The following is a 27,389-nucleotide window of genomic DNA, read 5'->3' on the forward strand; positions in this document are numbered from 1 at the left end:
CAAATCGCTTGATCATTGTCTGTGGTCCGCCTTCTCTGGGGCACCCGGTGCTGGCCACTGTCGGCAGACAGGATACTGGGCTAGATGGACCTTGTTCTGACCCACTATGGCTGTTCTTATGTTCTTATCCTCTAGGTAGATTACACTGTTATTTACAAAGTGTTGTACTACTTCTGCACGACAATAGGTCATCCACATTTTGGTAAACACCTAAGGGTTTAACAGAGTCAGTAAACCTTAATTTATTTTAGGTAATATGTACAGTTTTATTCCCTTGGTTTGGAACTTTACCTATATATGATATTTCACAGCATCCTTGATAGCACATCTGTAGAAAATTCACTTCTGAGATCCATCCAGCAGTTTTCCATTTGGATCTGCACTCCCAAATGCATGTAGCAGCAAGAATGTCATGCATGTTGGGAGAGCGGAACATCTAGGTAGAGATTTTCTGGGAAGAAATGATGGTCTTGTGATTAAGGAACTGGGGAGGGACTCATGAGAATTTATTTCAGTTTTCAGCAATACCACAGCCTTCTGCTGTTACTTCAGGCAAAACAGTTAATCTGTTTGTAGCTCAGTTGTCGCTTCTTTAAAATGATATTAACTACTAGCGTTTACTGAAAATGTTTCAACAAGAATTTTCCATCAGAAATGAATCAGGAGACACTGATTTGATTAACTGTTCTATGGGAAAGTGTTGATTCCATCAACATTTTAGGTGGAGACCAGGCAGGCTGGCTGCTGCCTTGTTGCCTGCCACTCAGCCAGCTGGTGGGTGGGCAGTCTCCTTGGTCTGCCTGCCTTCCAGACTTCCCATGTTGCCCAACTTCATAGATTGCTAGGGTGCCTGACTCCTCAGATATCTGGCCGGCTTGCAGGTGTTTGGCTTCTTGCCCAGACTTTTTTTGAAAATTTCCTTTCTGCATAATTTGCATTTGTGGCTTTTTCTTCTGATTCAGAAAAAAACAACTTTTGGGGGGAAATACTGTATAAAATATTGTGAGGAGTGAAAGTTCTGTTTCCCATGTGGCTTTTTGCTATCAACACAGGGGTGATGCGAGGTTATTTTCATTAATACGTAGTTGTCCTTCCCTCTTTGTAAGAATGTCAGAGAGAACTTTGTCAATGTGGGACATCTGTTTGCCTCACTTCTTTTGAGTTTTATGTGGGCAGTGTATTTGCTATAATAGCAAAATAAGGTTAAGATGATGTTCCTTTTCCAAGGAATTTAGCTTTGACTCGAGTTTGGGAGTTTCCTTCAGACCAGGGTAGGATTGAATGTGCATTTCACAGTCTGACATTTTGTAGCTTATGAAAATGAGTTTACATTCCTTTAGGCTGCATTGTGGTTTTTTTGAGGTTTGGGGTGGGATTTCTTAAAGTATCAACTCAAAAGCCATTAGTGACAGAAGTAACATGCCAGCTATTACTATGGGAATAACGGTTAAATGTACTCCTGTATGTACATCAGTAGATCATTTGTTCCTTCCATTGAGACTATAGAGTAACATAAGGATCTTCAATGAAGGTATTGGCCCAATTAATTTCTGCTGTAACTCTATAGCTGTAGCTATAATGAGATTACTCCAGGGATAAACTGGGCCCACTGTTTTCGATTTTTTACCGTGTTCCATGGAACACGGTGTCTTATGCAGGTCTCATTAGAGTCAGACTAGATGACAGGGACTTGGCTGGGGGAGATGTTTGTAGGGTTACAGTTTAGAAGCCTTCACTTTAATGTGTTTTGTCTAATCTGAACTTGTTCCATAGCAAGCAATGATCCATCCTCTAAAATCCGCTGATGGTCGGCCAGTCATCACATTCTATTGTAGCATCAAATGTAACTACAGGTTGAACCTCTCTAATCCGGCACCCTTGGGACCTGACCGGTACCAAACCAGAGAATGTGCTGAACCACAAGAGGTCAGTATTGTAGTGAATGAGTCTCTCTCTTTTTATTTCAATAAGGCAAATAAACAGAACAGTGCTTGCAATGCTGCTTAATAATGTATGACCATATATTGATACACCCTATAAAAGCTTATGTCTAGCCAAGGCTTATCCAAGTGTTAGTTTTGTTACACACTTTTACTGTATTGGCACAAGGAAATAAGTAGCTAAAGCATAAAAACATGATTATGCCTAGCAGAATTATTAGCACTTCCACTACTTGCTAGGTCTCTTAGGGTACATCTACACTACACGGCTATTTCGGGATACTGGCAGTATACTAAAATAGTTACCACATGTCTACAGAAGCCGCCCGTTATTTCAAAATATTTTTCAAAATAATGGGCATGCTATTTTGCCGTTCTGCTTAACCTTGTTGCACTAAGGTTAAGGGATGGCTCAAAATAGTGCATTATTTCGAAATTTGGCGCTGTGTACATGCGCCAAATATCAAAATAAGCTTTTTTGAAATAGGTTCAGAATAAGATATGCAATTTGCATAGTGCAAATTGCATATCGTATTTCGAGTTTAGGGTGCTGTGTAGATGCACCCTTAGAAGACATTTAGGGGTAATTTAGTAATAAATAACAGCATGGAACACTGAGAGCCAGGACCATGGATGTTGCTGGACTAGAGAGGTTCAACTTGTACAGAGGAAGAAAGGCCCCCAAGACTGTGGATGTAACAGAGGCTCTAGTTAGTAATTTGACATCGTCGTATTGACAGTGTTGTATTGACTCCCCCGTCCCCTGGTCCATAAGCTCCAAATGTAAGCATGTCCATTACACACAAAATGGTTGCTAACCTAGATAAAGGAATGGAGACTAAAATTAACAAAAATTAAAAATTAAATTAAAAATACTTCTCCCCAAGTGAATGTGCATTATCATTTTTATTGCTATAGTGCCTAGGAGCTACAGGCAGTGCCTAGGATCCTGTTGTGGGAGATGCTGTACAAATAGAGAACAAAATAATGGCCCCAACAGAAAAGAACTTATAATCATATAGCGTATGTATACATATTAGAATTCTAGGCAAATCTTTAGTATCCAGGACAGAGAAATGAATTAGTAGAGGAACCTCTACTCGTTTAGCTGGGGCTTTCTGCACTCCAAAAGACAAGATTTCAGTTTTCTCCAAAGATATTTTAAGTGTTGTGTAATATATTCCAAGGTGCATGCGCACATGCATACTCAACCAAAAAACTTTACACCATCAACATATTCCATTGTAATAAGGAGGTTCAGAGTGCATGTCAATAACTGATAGATAAATACAGATGTTATAAGTATCCCAAACCATTCTATAAATGTATATGTTCAGAAAATTCAGTGTTAAGGTTGCACTTAAATTTCACACATTATGATAAGAAATTACTAATTAAGAGACTCAAGCAACCTTAAATCTGTCCTGTAGTGATATTATGCAATAATAGCACAATTATTATTAAGACATTTTATGTTATATTGTCCCAGCTTAAATTTATAAACCAACATTTTAAATATTTTTCTCCTCAAGGTGTCACGAGCGGGATGTGTGCTCTACATTTTGTACAGATGTAGCGAATGCCTTTGTGTGTGCTTACCACAAGTAGGGTTGCCAGGTGTCCGGTATTCTACTGGACAGTCTGGTATTTGCACTCTTTGGTAAAAAAAAAATCAGAGAATACCGGACATGTGCAAAGTCCGGTATTCTCTGATTTTTCCAGCTGCGCACCGGACGGAAGCCTGGTGTGGGTGGGGGGAGCGGCTCGAAGGCGGGGCCAAGATCGCCGCTCCGGGTGCTTCAGAAGCCTAGCCTGGTGGGGGTAGCGGGAGTGGCTGGGACTCCCACTGCCTCTGCCCCCACAAGGCTTCTGCGCAATCACAGGCTCCCAGTGCCGATAGTGGCCCTGCCTCCCAGCCTGAGAGTCCCAGCTGGGAGGCGGGGTTGTGATCGCTGCTCTGGGCACCCCAGAATGGGAGGGGAAGGGGGGACTTGCTTGACCAAAAAAAAAAAAATCCAAAAACCCTTGTGCCGGTATTTTTTGGGAGACCATCTGGCAACCCTAACCACAAGTCCCCATGGGTATTATATCTTAGGTGGGCATAACTACTCCTTCAATATGCAGCATGTGTAAAACTCAGGACCATGCTATCAAACTGGCATATCTTCCAGTTTTCTATTTAAAATAGTTGTCATAGTCACTTTTAATTTCAACATTATGTAGCTCAAACAAATCTTCCCTTTAAAACTCAGTGAAATGCAACAAGATCAGATTCCTTTCCTCTTGAAAACTCTCCCTCATATTAAAATCCAGATGCTGTTTTTGGTATTCACCTTAAGTTTTCCTTTATTCTCTGTTTCATCCTATCACTCTTAATATAGCCTTCCTGAACCAGCCAAAAGTTCTCTTGTCTCTTCTTGGAGTTCATGCCTGGTAGACAGTTACATTATCCTCACACAAGATTAGCCAATTTGTGTGCACAGTTATGTTCTCTTAGTCTTTCCTCGAGTCACTCCTTCCACTCTCTCCTTTGGTGAATTCCCTTCAATTTGTTTAAATCTTTCAGGGACTTGTGAAAGTCAGACATTTGGTTCATATTCTGTCTGAAAATATTTCATTGGCATCCACTCAATATTGAAAACAGTTTGAATTCAATGTACAGAATCCATTCTGTTTTTGGTGGAAGGGTTTCAGATACTTCATCAAATCCACATATTGGCATTTCAACCTTCCTGCTCTCCAACCATTTTGAAAATCCATGAGTTTTCAATTACAGGTCATAGAGTGTACATGGCTATAATCCATGTTGCATTTATTCTGCTATATACACAATCTAATTGGGAGAGTAATAAGTCTTTATGATGCTGGAGAGTGCTGTGTGTGACTGAGGAAGTGTACTATATTGAATCTGCAGGGAAGAGAATGTACATGACTCCTGTATATCATCTATACTTTATCAACAGCTGCTACCATTACAGTTGAAGTTGCTTTTAAAATAATCTCCCCAAGTTAACTTGCCCTTTGCCATTCTGCTCTGTTACAATGCCAGAATGGACAGAAAGGCTTTAAGCTAATTGGGTGCAATTGTTAAAATTTAGAGAAAATTGAAAAAAATAAACATTGATAATACCTGTTGAAACAATTTTTAAAACATTGAATTTCTCCAAACTTACATATAGTATATTTACTGTTACTAAATGATTCTGCTACTGGGTCTGTCCCTGTCAGTGTGCAGCCCTCCTCTGAAATTTGCAGGGTGTCTGTACCGTTTGAGGTTGTGTGTGGGGATCTGTTTCTCTGAAAACTCAGACCCAAATTTCTGTCTTGAAAGAGTATAATAGATGAATGACTAACATTTTTATAACTGGGTGCAAAGTCCATATCAAATGGTTGTTAAAGACGTTGTTTCCTGAGCTTCTGGCCAACTAACTATGGTAGGGTTTGATTTAGTAATTGTAAATGTCTGGAAACTTACCTTAAAGTCAATGGAATTCGTATGTCACAGAGGAAAGAGGGTAGGGGAAAAGGCTTGCAACATCTGATCACCTCATCAGTTCCAAATAACAGTTTTAGCACAGAAAATTGAATTTTGCTGGTGAGTCAAAGGTCATCATTGTGCTGCTTGTCAAGTTGAATTGAATTTATTTTTTCACAATAAAATATGACTGCTGAATGATTTAGATGCACAGCTTTGTTATTGTGCAAAGGTAACCTCTAATGCCATAATTTAAAGACGAAAACTAAGCGATTAAAATAAAATTGCCACTTCACAACTTTAGCTACCTAAAGTCAGGTTGTTACATTGCTGACATATTTGTTGATATATGTTTAATATTAGTGTATAAATTTGAATATATGCCATTTATTTGCACATACTAGTTTTCTAGAAGGTATTTTAAAGTATTACAACATGTCTTAAATTATCCTTTGTCTTTTTTATACACAATGTTTTGTTTGAATTTTTGCGGCATTAATATTAAATACACCCATAATTGGAAAAAGAAATTCACTTTTTACTTATATATTGATTTAATTGCATCCAGGTTTTGGAAGCAGTAGAAGTCTGTCTTCTGGAAACCTCATTCAAGGGAGATCCTGTGAATTCATTTACAAATACCATTAAACTTGTTTTCCAAAAAATGATGCTTTTTGAACTTTTGGTAACTCTTCATCGTCGCTCAAAAAAACCCCAAAAACCCAATGAAATACACATTCTGTCATACAGCACCTTCCACTGGAATGTCTGCTTTGGTGAGAGCAGACTATGGTATCAACAAGTCAGCTGGGGCGGGGGGCAGGGGAGGAAAGAGAGATTCGATTCTTCTCTGACATTTGTAAGAAGGTTTGCCCAATACCACAGCTTAAGGTGATTTGCATTTCTAAGGCTGTGTGGATAAGTTCAGCAGTAATTAGAACAGGACTGATCCTATGTTTTGAACGGTACTTATCTGAAATAAGGTATGCTGTACACCAGCCAGTTTTCTCACTTGTGACTAAATTCCTACAACATATGCACATTTGTTACCCACCCTCCACCTCTGCCGCCAAGCGCTGGGTTGTGCATAAGCCAGACAGCAAGCAAAGGGCGTAAAAGAGTGAGGATGAGAACTGGCAGGGAAAGAATGTTCCCTTGGTGCCCTGTTGTGCTGGGCCACAGGTGGATGGGGAAGGAAGAGAAGCACCGAATCGTGGGCTGGCTAAGAGAGCAGGCAGTATACGTGCAGTTCTACTACTGAAGCTGTCTGTTAGCAAGGATCAGAGCTGATGAAATACTCAAGGCTGTGTCTACACTGCAGCTATTTTGGAATAAGCTATTCCTGAATAGTTATTCCGAAATAGTTTATTTTGAAATAGCACGTCTACATTGCAGGGAAGCCTCAAAATTAGTCCAAGGCAGGCTTCCCTAACGTAGATGTACTATCTCTATTTAGAGCCCCAGGAGGAATAACTTAAAATAGTCCTGGTAAGGGGCTATTTCGAAATAGCAGTAGTGGAGCATCTACACATGCCTTATTTCAAAATAGCTATTTCAAAATAGGCGTTATTCTTCGTAGAATGAGGTTTACAGAAGTCGGAATAAGCCAACCGTTATTTTGAAATTATTTCAAAATAATGGAATTGCTGTGTAGACGCTCACATAGTTATTTTGGAATAATGGTTGCTATTCTGAAATAACATTGCTGTGTAGACACACACCCTTAGGGAGCTGAGACCTAGGGTAAGGGTGTTTCCTGGAGCATAGCTGAAGGATAGTTTCGTTTAAAGGTGTCATAGAAAGCCTTGCTCATTCAGAAGTGTTGAAAATGGAAGTTTAGCCCTAGAAGTATTGTGCTGAGAAAAGAAATCGAGTAAGCTTTTTCTGTCTGGAATATTAGAGCCACGTTCATAGATAACACTCCAAAGGAGAAATAATGAGAGCAAACTGTGATAGCCACCAATAGTGCTTTGTTTGGGCTTTGGTATGTGCTTGCACAGTAAATAATGTCCAAGAAAGAGAGCCACGCTGTGTGAGTAGACACAAACGCATGTACTGAATTTTCTTTGACTTTCCTTTGAGTAATACGTACGGTAATGCTGTTTTCCCACAAACATTTACCTTACAATTATGGAAAAGCTAATCCTGAGTTCTTTGTGTTATTTAAGGTGAGGAAAGGAGCTGGGCACATTAGATGAACAGTAGTCCTGTCATTACTGTACTAGCAGGACAGTGATTGATTTATAGGGAGAAGAAGCCAGGGAAATATCCCCAGTTATCTCCTGCCAACTGTCTGTGTCTCTGACTTTAAACTTGCAATCACTTCCCAGCCAAGGAATTCATTTTTTCCCTCCTCTGTTTGCCTGTGGTTTGCATTATCATTTGTGGAAGATAGTAAGACATGCTAATTATCTTGGGCTGCAGCTGTGAGGTATTTGTTGGTGGCTTTTTGATGGCAACATTTTTGTAGTGCTATATAAATATTAAATTACAAAAATACATTAAAAGAATTTTAAAGTTAATTACCTGATCACCTACTGCTTTTCCCCCCTGAAGAACCCCTGCCTATGCTATGGATAGAATGGATGGTGCTCAGATAATGAGCAGCTGTTCAATATTTTGTTTTCTCAACATTATTCAGTGTGTGGCCCCATGCCTTATTTACCACTCGCTGTTCAAACCTTGCTCTGAAAACAGAATTGACTTCCTCATGGGCTTTTTTCTTTAGTGCTCATCATTGTAACTCTGGAGTGCTTCTCAAACAATTTATTTTCACAATCCTCCCTCCCCCCTAGAGATGAAGGGTTATTATAATGGCAAACGGAGGCAAAGATGGTAAGGTCAAAAGTATCCACTGATTTTTGTGCACCCATTATGAAACATAATAATTTGTTCACAGCATTATAAAACACTTGATATTTTCAAAGCACAGCTCCCTTTCACTTTACTTGCAGTTGTGAGTTCAAAGCAGTTCTGCTAATCAAACAGCAGGGCGCCTGCGCACACAGAAACCACCTCTGAAAAGTTTGGTTTAAGTGACTTGCCTAGTAACATGTAGGAACTCTGTGGCAGAGTAAGAATAGAATTGCGTTCTCCAAGGCAGCATTCAGTTTCCTAAACCATGAGACTTTCTCTTCCTGCGGTTCCCTGCGTCCTTCACTACACATCTTCCAAGCAGACTCCTTAGTTGCCTTTGAGGTGTTGTAGGTTCCAACCGGGAGTCTCTGTGATTCTTTGCTTATTGTCCCATTCTGGAATCCTGATGGTAAACCTATGACCCTCACTCACATTCCATTCCATTTGTTGTCTCCTGGAATTAGTTGATCCCTGTTTTCATCCCCTGGTCTTTCCCTACTGATTGAGGCATGAGTCCTGAAGAGGAAAAAAATAGCGTATTGCCTAGAGCTGGTCAAATAATTCATTGCCCCCCATTTTTTTCTCTCGCAGTTTGGGAGGAAGGGGGATGTTGACCAGAGATAAAATTGCAAAAAATGTTTACAAACCAAAAAGCCCACCCTAGTAGGTCTCCCTTGAGCAAGTATCAATTGTGATTTTTGTATATATAAATTGCCAAATTTGGGCAAGTGAAATGCACATCCTTACACAAAAACTACCTCTTGTCAATTTTTTAAATCTCTGCTCCAAAATGAGGTGACATTTAAGCTTCCCAAATAATTTTTTTAATTGCCAGAAAAACATATTTTTTACTTCACTCATTCTTGCAAATGGCTGAAATATTTAGGATGAAATTTCCCAAAAGTTTCAGCCTCAGGCACTTGGCATATAATATTTCAGCCTGACTAATTGCTTATCACTTTGTCAAATTAACTAAGAACAGGGTCTTATAATGGAAAGTGGTGGGTGATCATAAAAATAGCCGGTGGTACTCTTAACTCTGCCTATAATAATAATAAAGCACTTATATTCTGATAAACAGAAATATTAGATTGGCATGTCTCTTTATTTTTAAGTGTAAACCAGGTGAGGGATACAACATGTTGGCAAAACAACAGTAGTAAGAGCTTATTGGATCAGAGGGTGTTCAAGGTCTTGACTTTCAATGAAAGCGAGAATCCCCAAAATGAGAAATGACAGAATGTCCATAAAAGTACAGGCAGTCCCCGGGTTACGTACAAGATAGGGACTGTAGGTTTGTTCTTAAGTTGAATCTGTATGTAAGTCAGAACTGGCGTCCAGATTCAGCTGCTGCTGAAACTGACCAGCGGCTGACTACAGGAAGCCCGAGGCAGAGTTTCTCTGCCCCGGGCTTCCTGGAATTAGCCACTGATCAGTTTCAACAGCAGCTGAATCTGAACGCCTGGGACAGAGCAGCTGGGGCGCTGCCGGGTAGGTCCCCACAGCGTCGCACCTCGGTGCTGCGGGGACCAACCCAGCAGCACCCCAGCTGCTCTACCCCAGGTGTCCCCAAGTCAGGTGCTGCTGAAACTGATCAGCGGCTGATTCCAAGAAGCCCGGGGCAGAGCAACTGTGCCTCAGGCTTCCTGTAGTCAGCTGCTGGTCAGTTTCAGCAATGGCTGACTTGGGGACGCCTGGGGCAGAGCAGCTGGGGTGCTGCCAGGTTGGTCCAGTAGCGCCGAGGAGCGGCGCTGCGGGACCAACCGGCAGCGCCCCAGCTGCTCTGCCCCAGGCATCCGTGAGAAAAGCCTGGTCTGCCCGGGGGGGGCACACTAGCTGCGCCCCCCCCTCCCCCCAGCAGACCAGGAAGACGCAGGCGGCGGGACCGAGACGCGCCGTGGTCCAGCCGCCCGGGTCCTCCGCGTCTTTGCTCCGCGTCTCCCTGGTCTGCTGGGGCCCCCCCCAGCAGACCAGGTTGACGCGGAGCAAAGCCGCGGAGGACCCGGGCGGCGGGACCGCGGTGCATCTGGGCGGTCCCGCCGCCCGCGTCCTCCAGGGTGAGAAAAGCTCCGTTCGTAAGTACGGATCTGACATAAGTCGGATCTGCGTAACTCGGGGACTGCCTGTAACTGAATGGTGTGTCACAGGTAATCTTTGGCATGCTGATTGAGGAGCCATGGTACTGAGCAGAAATCTAGAGAAGTTGTTATTACAGTGAGTTTATAAAGAGAGTTGCTTTTTGTCTGGTTTGTGTTGAGTTCCTTATTCATATTAAGGAATATTGTTAGGACAAAGTACATATGAAAACAGATTTGTACACAATACCTCTTAGAAATACTAAATTTTCAGTAGTGCATTACAGAAAACTGTGGACTTTTTTTGCTTTGGAAGGATTCTGCTGAAACACCTCTGCATTTTAGCTGGTGCTTTCACTTCCTTTGCACTGCAGGAGACATTGTCATGAAGTCATGATCATTCATTGGTATCAGGATTATTTTCTGTGTTGACTTCAAATATGAGCAGCGGGAGTAAATGGGAGAGCAAAATAAGGCTCCTCTTCTGCTACTGAATCTGTGCAGACAGACCCCGATATCTATGCAGAGCCCTACTGACTTAAGCAGAAGTCCATACACATGGGTATACATTTAATTCAATGGTACTCCACATAGGTGCACAGACTCAGTGATAGGATTGTGGCCCAATACTTATGCCAGTGTAGGGTTGCCAGGTGTCCGGTTTTGAACTGGACAGTCCAATATTTGAGCTTTCTGTTCAGGAAACAAATTGAGAAAATATAAATAAGAAAATATAAATAGCCAGTATTTACTAAATAAGATGTAGTGTAGATTGTGATGTAATGTCAAGTGTGTCCGGTATTTTTGTTGAAACCATCTGGCAACCCTATGCCAGTGTCCATACACAGATGATGAGAAAGCGAAGGCAAAACCAGAAAGTCAAAAAGGAGCATCTAACCCTAATTTTAGTTACCCCCAATGACTTAGCAAAAATGAGTTGCCTAGTAGAAATGTTTTTTTTAAATCATATCAAATGTCACTAGCAAGCTTAGAGCAGATTTAATTGTCAGCATAATATTCAACAAACTGAATGGACCAGGCACATCTCCAATTCAAATTTACTGACTTCAGTGGAGTCCTATCAAGTATTAATTTGGCTTACGGTCTTTCAAAATTGGCAGTGATCTCTTTTTAAAAACAATGTTGGAGTTGATAATACTTTTTCTTGTATAAACAAAACATTTGTTAGTTTATAAAAGCACTGCGTGTGAAAGTATTTTGATTTATTTTTATCTCTTGCATTAGGGCAAATGTGCTGTGTTGTATTTTCTGGTGATGACTATAAATACATGCCATAATTTTTATTGTGTTTTTGAACAATACAGCCAGATGAGACACTGAAGAGCTAGCTAATCTGAAGGGTTTCATGATTAAACATTCTTCAGACTTTTTGCCAGGTTTTCGCTAATAGAACTAACTTTAATTGGTTTCCCATTAAATGAGAAAACAGTGTGCTGTTTAAATGCCTCGAGCATGACCCAAGGTTTCTATAAATCTGTCTTAGTGAAAGGATTCTTGAATTTGGATGGACTCCTGCAGCATATTTATATAAAAATGTGACTGGGAGCAGCCAGGGTACAAAGGTAGCTAAGGATTGCAGTAAATAGCCAAGGCTAATGCCTGACTAGGCACAGTCAAAGAAGATCCCTTGGACAGCCCAATTTGCATACTTAATGGCCTCTCCATCTCACAGTGAAATGGGCACTGACAAAAAGTTGGAAAAATCCAAAAACTTACTTTTTTGTTTAATTCACTTCTTCTGGAGTGAGGAAATAGACATCTGACTATCTGATGGATCTAGGGTTTGGGAAGAGAAGCAAAAGTATAAACCCACGTAGTTTTGTGTTCTGTGGACCTGTTCCTATTTACACCAGCTGAGACGCTTTTGTTTTCATTGTCCTATTGTTAAAATACGTAATATGGAAGCTAATTTTTTTCACATGGTTTTTTATTTTCCTGGAATAAATATTTGTGCCTGTGACATTTTAGTGGGAAGCAGGAATCCTTAATACTAGGTGCAGTGGAGGCACTTTCATTGCTAGTTTTCCCACACTAGTTCTGTTGTGGACCTGCTGAACTGCCAACTACAGTGTATGCTAAATTATACACAATGGAGTGATTATGGACTATTTATCTGTGACTGAACAGAATCACGAAATTTTATGTAAGACTTGAATCTTTTTTATTTTTGTAGTGCTTTAAGTGAGGTTTCTTGACAGTGGAGGGGGCTGTGATTTAAGTTGGAAAGTGTTATTTTGGGAAAACTGGCTAAAGCAATAACAGATACATTTGCTGCATTGTCCCTGTTTCTGATGTACTGCAAAATTAATAAAGATTAGGTTCAAGCAACACTTCAAAGGCTTTGAAAGTGAATTCAAAGAACTCTTCAGTGGTGTAAAGCTGAAAGAAGCAGCAGAACAAAAAGTTTAAGGTTCCAGCTGCACTCCTGAAAAGCTGGAAACAAACTCTAATCTGGACATAGTCATTATCTGTATTGTGTTCATATAGCCAAAAGATATGTCCTGTTAATTATATTTTAGCTGCAAGGTATGCAGAAAACTTAATGAAATTGATAAGTGGAGAAAGGAAGAAAGGTGAACAACCCAGGATTGGTGGAGGAGTTAACTGGTAAAGCTGAGTCTATACAGTCAGGACTACATGCGATGCACACCAGCGTTTTTTGATGTATTGGCAAAGTAAACTACGAAACCTGCAGAAATATATTTCCATCAAGTATAACAATTTGGAGAGGTACCGTAATCTTTAAAAAGGAAAGCCCAAGAAATTGTGGATCAATTAGTTTCATTTCCACACAGAATGGAATATTCTCGCATATATTAAGAAATCAAGATTCTAAATTCTTCGGAGAAAAGAAACAGGGGTTTCATATAAATTGGGTGGTTCTGTCAGGAGTGGCTCCCAACCGAGAGTGCCAAATCAGGGCAGATTGTTACAAATTGGAGCATAAACCCCTATTGGTTGTGTGTTTCACACTTAGATTTCACCAACCAAGTAACAAGTGTGAACTCCTCGAGCCTTATGCATTCTGGTCTGTCTTGCCACCCAGGCCAATACTGTCTTTGTGATATATGATCCCTTCTACCAAAAGTCACAATGTTCAACTCAATGTTCCCTCTGATCTTTTCCATCATGAGTGAATTTTTTCCACTCATTGCAGAATACACTTTCTATGTGCACTGCGGCATGTGTGAAACACAAACACCAGTAGAAACATAAAACCTAGCTGTGGGTGCTCTGCTAATTAATTGGGCAGCATCTGAATCTCTCCTGAGCATCTGCACAAGTGCAGTTTACTCCCATTCCTAAAGGACCAGTCACTTACCCAAGGTCAATATTACCTCTGTCTTGCTTAAAAAACAACACTTGTAGCCAATCCTCAAATAAAGGGAAGATTTATTAACTAGGAAAAAGCATCGAGAGATATTTACAAGGTTAAAGCTGATAAACATACACTCTCAAATGACACTGTTGTAAGTATAAAAAAGAAATAGAAGCTGCCTTAATGTGCAAACTGTGTGTACCTGTAAGCTCAAATGTAGATTCCACTCGGAAAATGTAGCCTTTGGGATATTCATGTGAGCCAGAGCCTGGGCACTATATCAGAGCAAAAGTTTAAACAACCAACCAACTACCCCTCACCAATCAATACTCACGGTTTACTAGGATGAGGCCTAGCCATTAAACTAGGCCAGGGCTTGATTGTGCTAGGCATTGCATAAATGTATAATTCAATGGGAGCAGGTGACCAAAGTCCACAGGTAAGTGAAAATTGGGTGCAGCCGTGACTATAATAGCAGGGATAAAGGAGAAACCAGGCCCCCATCTATAAAAAGGGAAATAAAGACAACCCAGGAAACTACAGACCAGTCAGCTTAACTTCTGTGCCAGGAAAGATAATGGAGCAAATAATTGATGGAGCAAATAATTAAGGAATCCATCCGCAAACATCTGGAAGATAATAAGGTCATAGGGAACGGCCAAAATGGATTCGTAAAGGACAGATCATGCCAAGTCAACCTGATAACTTTCTTTGATAGGATAACAAGCCTTGTGGATAAGGGGGAAACAGTAGATGTGGTATACCTAGCCTTTAGTAAAGCATTTGATACAGTCTCACATGACCTTCTTATCAATAAATTAGGGAAATACAACCTAGATGGGGCTGCTATAAGGTGGGTGAATAATTGGCTGGATAACTATTCTCAGAGAGAAGTTATCAATGGTTCACAGTCATGCTGGAAGGGTGTTAAAACCAGGGTTCTGCAGGGATCAATTTTGGGACCAGTTCTGTTCAATATTTTCCTCAATGATACAGATAATGACATAGAGAGTAAGCTTATAAAGTTTGTGGATGATACCAAGTGCTTTGAAGGATAGGGTCATAATTAAAAATGGTCTGGACAAACTTGAGAAATGGTCTGAGGTAAATAGGATGAAGTCAATAAGGACAAATGCAAAGTGTTCCACTTAGGGTACGTCTACACAGCACGTTTATTTCAAAATAAGCAATTTCAGATTTTTTCCACCAAATAGCTTATTTTGAAATAGCACGTCTACACTACAGGAAAGCCTCAAAATTAGTCTGAGGCAGGCTTCCCTAATGTGGACCTGCTACCTCGATTTAGAGCCCCAGGAGGCACTGGGCAGTAATTACTATGAATGGCTCTGGAGAGGAGCTATTTTGAAATAGCAGCAGTGGAGCTGCTATTTCAGAATTGGCATTACTCCTCGTGGAATGAGGTTTACAGAAGTCAGAATAATCTGTCTGTTATTTTGAAATAATGGAATTGCTGTTTAGACGCTTGCATTATTATTTCAAAATAACGTCAGTACATGCACCCTTAGGGAGGAACACTCAGTTTCACATCTACAAAATGGGAAGTGAGTGTCTAGGAAGGAGTACTCTGAAAAGGGATCTAGGGATGATAGTGGGCCACAAGCTGAACATGAGTCAACAGTGTGACACTGTTGCCAAAAAAAAAAAAAAAAAGCAAACATCATTCTGAGATGCATTAACAGGAGTGTTGTGAGCAAGGCACAAGAAGTCATTCTGCTCTATTCTGCACTGACAAAGCGTCAACTGGAGTATTATATCTCGTTCTGGGCACCACATTTTAGGAATGATGTGGAAAAATTGGAGAAGGTCCAGAAATGAGCAACAAATATTATTAAAGGTCTAGAAAACATGACCTATGAGGGAAGACTGCATGAATTGGGTCTGTTTAATTTGGAAAATAAAAGCCTGAGAGTACTTAAAAGGGTGTTATAAGGAGGATGGAAAATTATCTTCCTTCGCTTCTACTGATAGGACAAGAAGCAATGGGCTTAAATTGCAGATATGGAGGTTTAGATCGGACATTAGGAAAAACTTCCTAGCTGTCATGATGGTTAAGCACTGGCATACATTGCCTAAGAAGGTTGTGGAATCTCCATCCTTGGAGACATTCAAGAGCAGGTTGGATAGGCATCTATCAGGGATGATCTAGATGTTGCTTGGTCCTGCTATGAGTGCATGGGATTGGACTTGATAACCATTCAAGGTCCCTTCCAGTTATAGTATTCTAGGACTCTTTATGGCAGTTTCTGCCCCAAAGAGCATAAACATTTGAAATCCAAAGGACCCATGTCCAGAATGGTTGAACTACTGCGAATTCAATCTAAAAAGATAGATTGCAGGATCTTCATTTTACTTTTTGTGTTATGTTTGTCTTATGTTTGTGTTCTGGGAAAATGAAGATTGAGATATAGAATACTGTACAAACACCTTCAAAGAAACATTGTCAAGAAAAGACTATTCATGTTGTTATCTGAAGGTAGTTTAAAGAGAGAGAGGGGAAATGGCCTATTGCTTAAATTGGAAAGAATTAGACTAGGTAACTTGATAAGGTAGCTGTTCCTTTCCATCTACCACGAAGCTCAGATTTGACTTTAGGAATATGGCTCAAATAGGGAGAGGCTAGGCATGGCAATAGGCTGTTGAAAGTTATAGTGCCAACACTGTTAGTGTTGTTGCTGAAATTGGAATTCTGTATGGAAGTGCTGAATTGATTGAACTGAAACATTCTAAATATTAATGTTTGCCCTGTCAGTGACTTTATGATTTACAGAAGGACAAGACTGAATAAGGAAGAGGCTGATGATGTGTGAGCATGTTAAAACATTATGATACGTATCTGGAAAACATGCTAAGCATGCCAGAATTTCAACCTGTGTAGAATGTTAATGTCTAACTTTCGCTTTTCCTTTTTCCTTTTTAATCTTTTAATTGGTGACTAAAATGGAGCTAATACTTCATGGGTATTTTATGTATGGATAAAATATATTTAAATACATTCAGTAGATCTTATGTGGAAACTGTTTTTAAGTGAATAGAAAGGAAATTGAAAGCTTTCATCTGAAATCAGGACCCCGGTTGAGGTGTCTAGTGTATTAAATATGGTTTGAAAAGCAATAAATATACAGTGAAAAATAAGCTTTCTAATTAAAAAAAAATTAGGCAAACATCTCTTGATTTAAGGATTCAGTTGTTTGTGTGATTTACTGGTGAAATATAGAATCATATAATACTAGAACTGTAACGGAGCTCAATAGATCATAAAGTCCAGTCTCCTGCCCTCATGGTAGGAACAAGCAGAGTCTATATCATCCCTGATAGATATCTGTCTAACCTGCTCTTAAATATCTCCAGTAATGGAGATTCCACAAGCTCCCTAGGCAATTTATTTCAGTATTTAACCACCCTGACAGTTAGGAAGTTTTTCCTAATGTCTAACCTAAACCTCCCCTGGTGAAGTTTAAGCCCATTGCTTCTTGTCCTATCCTCAGAGGCCAAGGAAAAAAGGTTTTCCCCCCTTCTCCCTGTTATACCCTTTTAGATACCTGAAAAGGGCTATCGTGTCCCCTCTCAGTCTTCTCTTTTCTAAACTAAACAAACCCAATTCCTTCAGCCTTCTCCCATAGCTCATGTTTTCTAGACCTTTAATCATAGAACCCATTTAAAAACTGTTAGGACATACTAGTAAGAGTAAACTGTCAAAGCTAATGTTTTTAAATATTTGTGGAAGAAACTAAGTAGAGTATTCTTGAAAGCAAGGAATGAATATGGGAATTTAGGACCTCACCAAAGCTGAATCCAAAGCCCATTGAGTTAAATGGAAAGAGTCCCATGGACTTTGAATAAGACCCATAGTGAGGAGGGATTTCCACTGGTTAGAGCATTAGTCTGAGAGCATTGAATCCTGCTCTGTTACAAACATCCTGTGAGACCCTAAGCAAGTCACATAGTCCCTCTCTGTATTTTAGCATGCACTATCCTCCCCAGCTCTGCATCAGTGCAATTCAGTATAGTCTGCAGTGTGGCCTCTTAGGCTACATCTACACTGCACAGTTATTTCGGAATAAAGTATTCCGGAATAGTTATTTCTAAATAGCTTATTTCAAAATAGCATGTCTACATGCAGGGAAACCTCAAAATTAGTCCAAAGCAGGATTCCTTAATTCCATTCCTTGGGCTTGGTCCTGTCTTGGGCAAGAGACTGGACTTGACGACCTCCTGAGGTCTCTTCCAGTTCTATAATTCTATGTGCTATCTCGACTGAGAGCCCCAGGAGGAATAACTTAGCATGGCCCTGGTGAGGGGCTCTTTCAAAATAGCAGAAGTGGAGCATCTACACATGCCTTATTTCAAAATAGCTATTTCGGAATAGGCAATATTCTTTATAGAATGAGGTTTACAGAAGTCGAAATAAGACATCCATTATTTCAAAATTATTTTGAAATAACAGAATTTCTATGTAGATGCTCACATAGTTATTTCAGAATAACAGCCATTATTCCAAAATAACTTTGTGGTGTAGACACACCCTTACTGAGCTTTCCCCGAGTAGGTAAAGCTACAGATGGTCAGTCATCCCAGGGGACACAGTGCCTGAAGCCCAGCCTCCGTCTGCAAGCCGAGAGTGAGAGCCAGGCCATTTGCACTATGGCCAGTGGTCCCTGATGTCCCTGGAAGTGGGAGCTGCCCCGAGACTGTGGGCATGCCCGTGTGTGTGTGTCCTGCCTCCTTCTAGAGGTGGCTTGTGGAGGGAGGGTGTCCCACCCCAGGGTCAGGAGCACAGCAGGTCTCTCCAGAGACTCTATGATCAACAGCTCAATGGTCCTCTGTCGCAGCCTGCTGGGGCCACATGCCCAGGAGCAGTACGGCACATGCTCCAATGTGCACAGGTTGCTGCGTGATCTGCGGCCAGCAAGGGCCAAGCGTGGAGTGCCTAGATCCCCCTCACTCCCTGCGTGACGGGAAAGTGATGGCACTCACAAGATGTTCCTTCCCCAGTCTTGGACGATGCCTTGGTCACCTCTGTGCTCATACTGGCCTCGTCCAGGTCCTGGGCCGCCGCCGCCTCCTCATTTCTGCCCCCAGCGAGGATGACGACAGGTGTCTCCAGCCGGAGTCTATAACTGGGGAGGGGAGGGACTGCCCCACCTCCCAGGATACAGTTGAGCACCTTAAAATAAGGGCAGGTGTGGGGCTCTGCCTCGGATCAGGAGCTGCCCTCCTTGGCCCTGGCATAAGCCTTGTGGAGCTTCTTGACCTTCATCCACACTTGTTCTCGGGTTCAGATGTGGCCTTTGCTCCCCCAGCTGTCTGCCCAGCTGCGTGCGGAGATCCCAGAGGTTTGTCTCATCCCCCCAAACCTCAGTGAGGTCCAGGTCCTCCGTACCGGACCAGGAAGGCATACGTAACTTGCAGCCCCTGGCTGGCAAGTTCCTGGGAGCTGTCTGAAGACTCCCAGGAAGCAGTGGAGGGCTGGCTGGAACCATCAGTCTGGCTCATCTTGGGCCTAAATGCTGTCAGAGGCAGTTGCAGGGTGGCTCAGGGCTGTTAGGCCTGCTGCAAGTCACAAACCCTATCTTCAGAGTCTGCATCTTTAAAGGCTCCAGGGGAGGGGGGGAATAGAGTTTTCCTGTGTGTGGACAGAGCGGTCAGCAGGATACTCTGGGTAGGGCTGGAAGCCCTCTATTTCAAAATAGCCCCATTCCCTGTCTATACAGCACCTATTCTGAAATAGCTAAAACACAGACAGAGAATTCTGATCTTGATAGCACATTGCTGTTTTTAAGGAAAGAAGATGCTGAAAAATGTCTTATTTCCATTTCTTTTGGTAGTATGTTTCCTTTTTGGAAAATAAAATAAAAATAAATAGGACTGTAGCAAAAATTAAATGGGCCACCACACAAAGGAAGTCTAGCTAGACCCCTGGATTTCACTTTATTATAAAGCATTTACTTTCTGAGAAATACATGGAAGACTATTTTTGGCTATCTCTTTTAGAAAATCCCTTCTAAATGATATTCATGAAAGACTAGGAACTCACTGAAACAAAGGTTTCAAAGCTGATGTAAATCCCCCTCCACTCCCTTATTTATATACACTGAAAGTATTTATCAGTGAACCATACTCTAGTCTGGGAAATCCAGTAGGACTGTAAGGACTAGGAAAAAGATTTTGCCAGTGACTGTCTGTCAGACAAATGAAACAGTGCCAAAATCTTAGTCAGTGGTTTAATTGCATTTAGAGGTAGTTTCAGTATCAGAACAACTCATTTATGCATTTCCAAAAGTGCATTATCCTAGTACAGCTTTGGAACAGATTTGCTACTTGCAGGCATGTGTCCAGTTTGGGAGAGTGACTGTAATTTTCTTCAACTTAGCCAAAAGCTATTTAAACTGACTAAGATTTCAAGAGCAATTTAAAACCTACTTGGTTTCAAAAATTTTTTTGGAGAGATGAGGAATAAGATTAATTTTTAAATGGTACATGTGTTATCTGTTCCCCATTGATGCTGATTTGGAGGCAACAGTACAATATGAAAGTATGTCACAACTCTACATCTCAATGTAACCTTATAGTCACTTCTTGCAGATGAGGCTGTTGAGGCACAGGGTAAAGGATTCAGAAGTGGCTGTTGACTTTGGTTGCTCTGTGTGAGTTAGCTCAGAAGGGGTGCTGTATTTTTGGAAATTGGGCCTTAGGTTGAGTCTACACTAGACCTGAAAGGTTGGGTTAAGGTACACAACTGTAGCTACATAAAATATGAAGCTGGAGTAGGCTTGGTGCCATCCCATAGGCTTTCCTTACGCCTCACAACTGCAAGGAACACCAATGCTGACTCCGGAGCTGCCCTCAGAGTTTGATTTAGTGGGTCTTAACTAGATCTGCTTAATCAAACACCTAAAGATCAATCTCCGGTGTGGCAAGTGTATTGTGGAAAGGGGGCTCTAGTTTTTATTTTTCTTCAAAATATTAGAAACTTAAATATGGCACTATGATGGGGTATCTGCCCTGCACTAGCACTTTCAGGGTTAAAACCCATCCCTGAGAGAAGACTGGAGTAGTGGGGCCAGCAGTTGAGGCAGAGATGACCAATTAGGGCTGCAGGGCCTGAAGCAAGGCCCTGAGGCTTCTAGGGCTACAGGGAGGCAGCCAGGGCAGCAGAAGGCAGCACCCATTTGAACATGCTTTTTAAATATAAAGCAACACATGAGCTTTGCAATGATCCAGTGCTAAACATTATTGGAAGGACCAGAAAGCATAGGGCATCTGTCTAGGGTTGCTAGGTGTCCCGGTTTTGAACCGGACAGTCCAGTATTTGAGCTTTCTGTTCGGGAAACAAATTGAGAAAATATAAATGTCTGGTATTTTCTAAATAAGATGTAATGTAGATTGTGATGTAATGTCAAGTGTGTCCAGTATTTTTGTGGAAACCATCTGACAAGCCTACATCTGTCATCAGCAGACGTTCTCATAGCATATCATGGTAGCAGTTTGACAATAACCACAAGACACATGAGAGTTGCCGTGGAGTTTTATAAGAAGCTAAAAGCTGCTTCAGTGGAGAATGTGACCCCTTCCTTGGAATATACACTTTTCAAGCTCAGATGCTCATGCTGTTCTTAAAGATTTTCTTGACTAGGCAATAATATGGATGTGTGATAAGTGGGGGCTGGGAATGGGAACCTTAAAAACTGGTTGTAGCCTTCATTGTAAGAAAACAAATAAACCATGGGAATTGATGGGGTTTTGTGGTACTGACAAATCTTGCACTTGATTTTGTAGAATCATGAATAATTTTTTGTTTGCTTATATTTTTTGTAGTGACAATATTAACAGTGTAATTCTCAGGATTGTTTTGTACAGTGTGTTTTATAATGCTTAGTCCTGTCCAAGTTTTAATGACTCAAGCGGTGGTTTTCACCATCTCCTCTGTATAACTCTTCCATAACTTTTAAAAAAAAAGAATATTCAGTGATTTAAAAAAAAAAACCCTCCTTTTTGACATCACTAACAGTGAATATTTTGATCTTTTTACTCATACATTGTTTGTAGCTAGTAGGGAATGAGCATACAGGAAATGATTTATATGCCAGAAATACAGACAGGCAGGTGCTCTGTGCTCAAGGATGCAGAAAGAACAACAAACAAAAACAAAACCTCAAACTGTCAGATATGTGGCAAAATAATAATAGTAATAATAATTAAAAGAAAACCAGAGACATTAAAAAGTCAAACCAGAGCCTCTGCTAATATAAATTGATATTGCCTTTCTGATATTCAATGTAATGATGTTGATTTATAGCCACTGACGATCTAGCCCTTTTTATTTACCGTATTTTCCGGCGTATAAGGCGACTGGGCGTATAAGACGACCCCCTAATTTTCTAGTTAAAACATAGGTTTTCGCCTATACTCGCTGTATAAGACTACCCCCCCTTAAGAGGCCAACCGGCAGCGCCCCAGCTGCTCGGCCCTAGGGTCCACAACAAAAGCCTGGTCTGCTGGGGGGGGGGGCGCAGCTAGTGTGCCCCCCCCCCCCCAGCAGACCAGGGACACGGGGAGCAAAGCTGCAGCGGCAGCGGGGTGCCGCGCCTCTGAGGCTTTGCTCTGGCAGGGGCACTGGGCAGGGGCGCCGGGAGCAAAGCCGCAGCCAGAGCAAAGCCTCAGAGGCGCGGGACCCCTCCGCTTCCCCGGCTTTGCTCCCGGTGTCCCTGGTCTGCTGGAGACGGTACCCAGCAGACCAGGGACACCGGGAGCAAAGCCTCTGAGGACGCCGGCAGCGGGACAGCCGCGGCGCATCTGGGCTGTCCCGCTGCTGGCTTCCCCCGAGGCTTTGCAAAGCCGCGGAGGGGCTCGGGCAGTGGGGCAGCCTAGACGCGCCTGGGCTGCCCTACTGCCGGAACCCCTCCGCGGCTTTGCTCCGCGTCTTCCTGGTCTGCAGACCAGGGAGACGCGGAGCAGCTTTTCTCGCCCCGGAGTACACGGGCGGTGGGACCACGAGGTCCTGCAGTCCGTGTCCTCCGGGGCGAGAAAAGCCCCGTTCGTACCTGCAAGTCGGGGACTGCCTGTATGTTTATACCCCGCGTATAAGACCACCCCCGATTTTTGGGGGATGTTTTTTAGTATAAAAAGTCGTCTTATAGTATAAAAAGTCGTCTTATCTTCATTTTTAATGTTGCCTTGTTTATTCTGACATTATTATGATGTAGCTAACTCTTGTTGCAGTGAAGCGTTTCCTGATAGGGGGGTAACATCTCATCCTTACCATATCTTGGTAACTCTCAGCTGTATTTTTAGGGTGTGTAAGTATGTGTGTCATTGAATTTGTTTTAAAACAATATTTGAATTCCCTTGGAGATCTTAGATGGGTGGGGGGGGGAGGGGAAGAAATAAAAGAACAGATGGCTGTTTGGATGGAAGCATTGTTTTAGCAAGCTCATTATAGTTTACTATATCGTTTAGAGAGTTTGTACATCTGTGTCTGTCTGTCTGTCCGTCCATCTGTGAGTTCATTTGTTCAAGAACTTATCCTAAACGTAAGAGTTGGACCACCAGATTTGGCATGCAGCTTCCTCTTCTTATAACTCAAAGGCAAGGTCAAGGTTTAACTGTGTTAGGATAATGGGATGTGCATGGAATGTGATTGTTTTGCATCAAATGGACAGAAAAGGGTGTGACAGCAGGGACAGTTGTACCGAATCACCACAAGGGGACGGGAAGCATTGGGGACAGTTATATTGGGCCAGCCGTGGACTAAGGCAATGCTGGGTATGTCTTCTAGTATACTAATAAAGAGAAAGCAATTTATGACGTGGATATGACTTTGGCACAATGTAGTGTCAACTGGGAGAGAGTTAGAACATAAGAACGGCCGTACTGGGTCAGACCAAAGGTCCATCTAGCCCAGTATCCTGTCTACCGACAGTGGCCAGCACCAGGTGTCCCAGAGAGGGTGGACTGAAGACAATGATCAAGCGATTTGTCTCCTGCCATCCCTCTCCAGCCTCTGACAAACAGAGGCCAGGGACACCATTTCTGTCCCCTGGCTAATAGCCTTTTATGGACCTAACCTCCATGAAATTATCTAGCTTCTCTTTAAACTCTGTTATAGTCCTAGCCTTCACAGCCTCCTCTGGCAAGGAGTTCCACAGGTTGACTACAATGTTAGATTTCATTGTTTCCATCAGCCAAACAGATACGTGTCTGTAGACAGGGGGTAGATAATGACCAGACAGCTCCCTATGTAGTGTCTTTGGTACATTGGCTTCCATAATAAGGAAAACTTCTTCACCTGACATAAATATATGAAAAACAACACATAATTTCAGCAATATCACTAGAGTTTAGTTCTCTTCTCACTATTTTCTTCCACAATAAGGTAGATACAGATGAATGAGTTAATCAATGGCACAAGTTGTGGTCCTATTCTTTTGAAATCACTCACTTTTCACTAGAGAAACTTGACATGATGATCTGGTTCTTTGTGTGACATCCTGTTGTCTTTGTGTGAAGTACACATTCATTTTTGGTGTCTAGCAGGTTGTTTAGTTTCAAGAATAGTCAGTTGGGGCTAAGAGGCAAGTCGAAATGCCAAATAATGGAAAGAACAGAATCGCATATAGCTAGGAAGAAAAAGTAAACTGTAGATTGAATGAGTTTTGAATATAAGCTAAGAAATAACAGTGACCAGCTTTGGATGTTTCATCTAAGTGTTAGTTTCAGCTGTGTTGAATCTGTGCCCTCTAGGATTTTTCTTAAATTATCATCTGATTGAAAAAATGACAGCTCAGTAAAAAAGTTACCCCATTAAGTTCACAAAATTCATTAGTGTTTTCTTTCTTTGGATTCTTCTGATTTTCGTTTTATTGTAAATAATCATTACAATTTTTGACCAAAGCATGTTCGTTTGTTTATATTATGTCTGTTTATTTACATTTCTATGGTGCTCATCACTGTAATATCAACTTTAGGGCCATAGACGAGGGACATTTTTCTGACAAATAACGTATTTGCCAAAACAACCCACATTTTTCGTCAACCCAATTTTGTTCAGATTTGCTATGTTTTTTTGAAATAGTTTTGGCTCCAAATATTTTGGGGACTTGGATCATGGATGGTGAGCTAAACAGGGGGTTGTTTTATTTGTATTCAAAAAATCTTTTTTCAATTTTTGGATTAAGTTGGACCTGCTTTGTCACAAACATCCTGTGAGACCCTGAGCTCTCTCTGTATCTTAGTTCCCCAACTGTAAAAAGTAACTCAGATAACTTATTAACCCCAATGTGTTCATTGCCTGTTTCTGCTTGTGGAATATGGGAAAAGCTGGTCAATCCACACGGGGATTGCTCAGAGGAATATTCACTACTTGCTTTTGCCAGTGAGGCCCCCCTCACACAAAGACCTTTACTGGAGAACTGATGTTTTTGACTGCATAGAACAGCCACAATTCCTGAGTGTGCTTCTAATTCCTAGCCTTGTAGAAAAGATGCCTCCTGTAATGTATTCTTTTGGATATAAGCTTGGGAACATCTTTATTAGATACGTTTTTAAAAATACTTAAGGAAGAAATTGATGATAATCTCACTTGAATCATAACACCCATGTTCTTTGTTGTAATAGATGTGTCCTGAAAGCAGCAGAAATATCAGAGAGGTACAATGTGCATCATACAACAACAAACCATTTATGGGTCGACTTTATGAATGGGAACCTTTTGAAGAAGGTAAGAAGACAAATCCATTTTATGGTTATTACGTGTAGTACATTTTGGAAAGGAAAACATCTTTAACCTAAGACATATCAGCAGATCATATCTTTCCTTAAATCCTGTTGACCTTCTTCTCTATCCACTCTAGGTATATATGACTGATAAAAGTATAACACCAATATTCCCCAGTTACCTCCTTAATTAATGCTACTAGAGGGCATTAATTTTAACTTCTGTACACTTCTGTTTTCTTATATTTGGGGGCTATGTTCTCAACTGTTGTAAACAGAGTGTCTTGCCATTTAAGTAAGGGAAGCCCATGGTTCTTATGTGTCCTATTCAAAATCCTTGGGATAATTCTCTTTCTATAATCATCTCAGTAGCTGATGTGGTGAATAGCAGAGGATAGACATGCTAAGAGTTTGCCCAGCTGGGAATTGAACTGAACACTCTGTGATAAAAAGCAGCAGTTTATTAGTGGGATACCATTCAGAGTAGGGAGATGGCTCAGCAGTGAGAGGGCTAGATTAACTGTCTTTTAGAGAAGCTTTTTTCCTTTAACTGTGAGGTCACAATTATTTTATTTATTCATTGTTGTATGAGCAATGTTTGGGCCTGCCTTTGACGAGATATGTTCTTATCACCGCATAAATATTGATGGTATATATAGAAAGGTATTCTTCAAATATTTCTTTGTGGGCTGTCTAGTTCACGTTATGCTTTATTAACTGTGTCAAAAAAGCGATAAAGATGTCAGTGGAGCAAAGAGAACTCAAGCGTAGAGAAGTATATGCACCATCAGGGCATGATCCTTACTGCTGATTGCTGGTAAAACAGCTGGAGAGGCCTAAAAGGGCTTTGTATCTGGTCGGAGGAGGATTTCTCAGGTTGCAGAAATTGTGGAAGACGACTGGTTGGCTCCTTTTGAAGAACCTCTCATACAACCTCTCATAATGTAGGTGGTATCTCAGAGAGTGGACTGGACCACTATGGAGTTTCTAGACCGTGGTATGGGACCATTATGGTCCAGCTTCTGGAGCAGCTCTGGAATACAAGGGAACAAAGAAGGCTTAAAGTCATCACTGCCCCCCTTCCCATGGGCTATATTTTCTGTGTGCACCCCTGAAAGTAGCAGAGACTGTCACCATGAAATATTAAATTGGGAGGAAGTTAAGAAGAATTTGCTGAGTTATCCATTTGCTTCTTTTAGATTCTTTTAAATCATTATCTCATGCCCCTCATTCTGCCTGTTCTCAGTCCTGTGATATTCCTGTCACTTGGATTGCGGTAGCACTGCCAAACATGCAGTAAAGAGATGGAAACTCACAATCTAGAGAAAATAATGTATTTAGAGGTTGTGATTTTAATTAGATTTTTTTTCCTTACTAGCTGAGCCCCCTGCTTCAACTGCCCCTTCTTCAACATAATGAAACACTGAGCCGTAGAAGTCGTATGCTATGCCACAGCCAGATTAACTTGCATAGATAGCTTTTTAGTAGCTTAATCTACTTTACTGGATACTGTAACCCTCTCTTTTGGATAATGCCTGCAAGAATTTCTCTCTGGGTGTGTCTAGACTACAGGGTTTTCTCGAAAAAAGTAGCCTTTTTTTGAAAAAACTTCACCTGCATCTTGACTGCAGCCACGTTCTTTCGAAAGTAAATCGAAAGAACGCTGTCGTTTTTTCAGCCGCAGTAAACCTCGCATTACAAGGAATAGTGCCTTTTTTTGAAAGTACTCTTTTGGAAAAAAGGTGCTATTGAATGCAAACTGTGCTTTTTCGAAAGAGAATGTCTAGACTCGCTTTTGAAAAAGCGGCTCGCAGTCTAGACGTAGCCTCTCTGCCTTTGGCTTTTCTATCAAAATGGCAGGTTCCAGTGGAGCTGTCTATTACAGTCTTTAATGCAAAGAGGTATTTTTACTTTCTCGCTCTGCCCCTTTAAGATCAGTGACAAGTTTTGCCCGTTCATGCATGTCTTCC

General features: G+C 41.3%; 1 protein-coding gene across 2 annotated transcripts in view; it reads left to right on the forward strand.

The window, feature by feature from the left end:
• THSD4 (thrombospondin type 1 domain containing 4) overlaps nt 1–27,389 on the forward strand; it is a 680,148-nt gene that overhangs the window by 132,252 nt on the left and 520,507 nt on the right. For both annotated transcript variants that reach the window (XM_075897742.1, XM_075897743.1), the window contains exon 6: nt 25,321–25,423. In XM_075897742.1, coding sequence (XP_075753857.1) covers nt 25,321–25,423 — 103 coding nt within the window. The remainder of the gene's footprint in view (nt 1–25,320; nt 25,424–27,389) is intronic.

Source organism: Pelodiscus sinensis, chromosome 14, assembly GCF_049634645.1.
Source record: "Pelodiscus sinensis isolate JC-2024 chromosome 14, ASM4963464v1, whole genome shotgun sequence".
Lineage (NCBI taxonomy): Eukaryota > Metazoa > Chordata > Testudines > Trionychidae > Pelodiscus > Pelodiscus sinensis.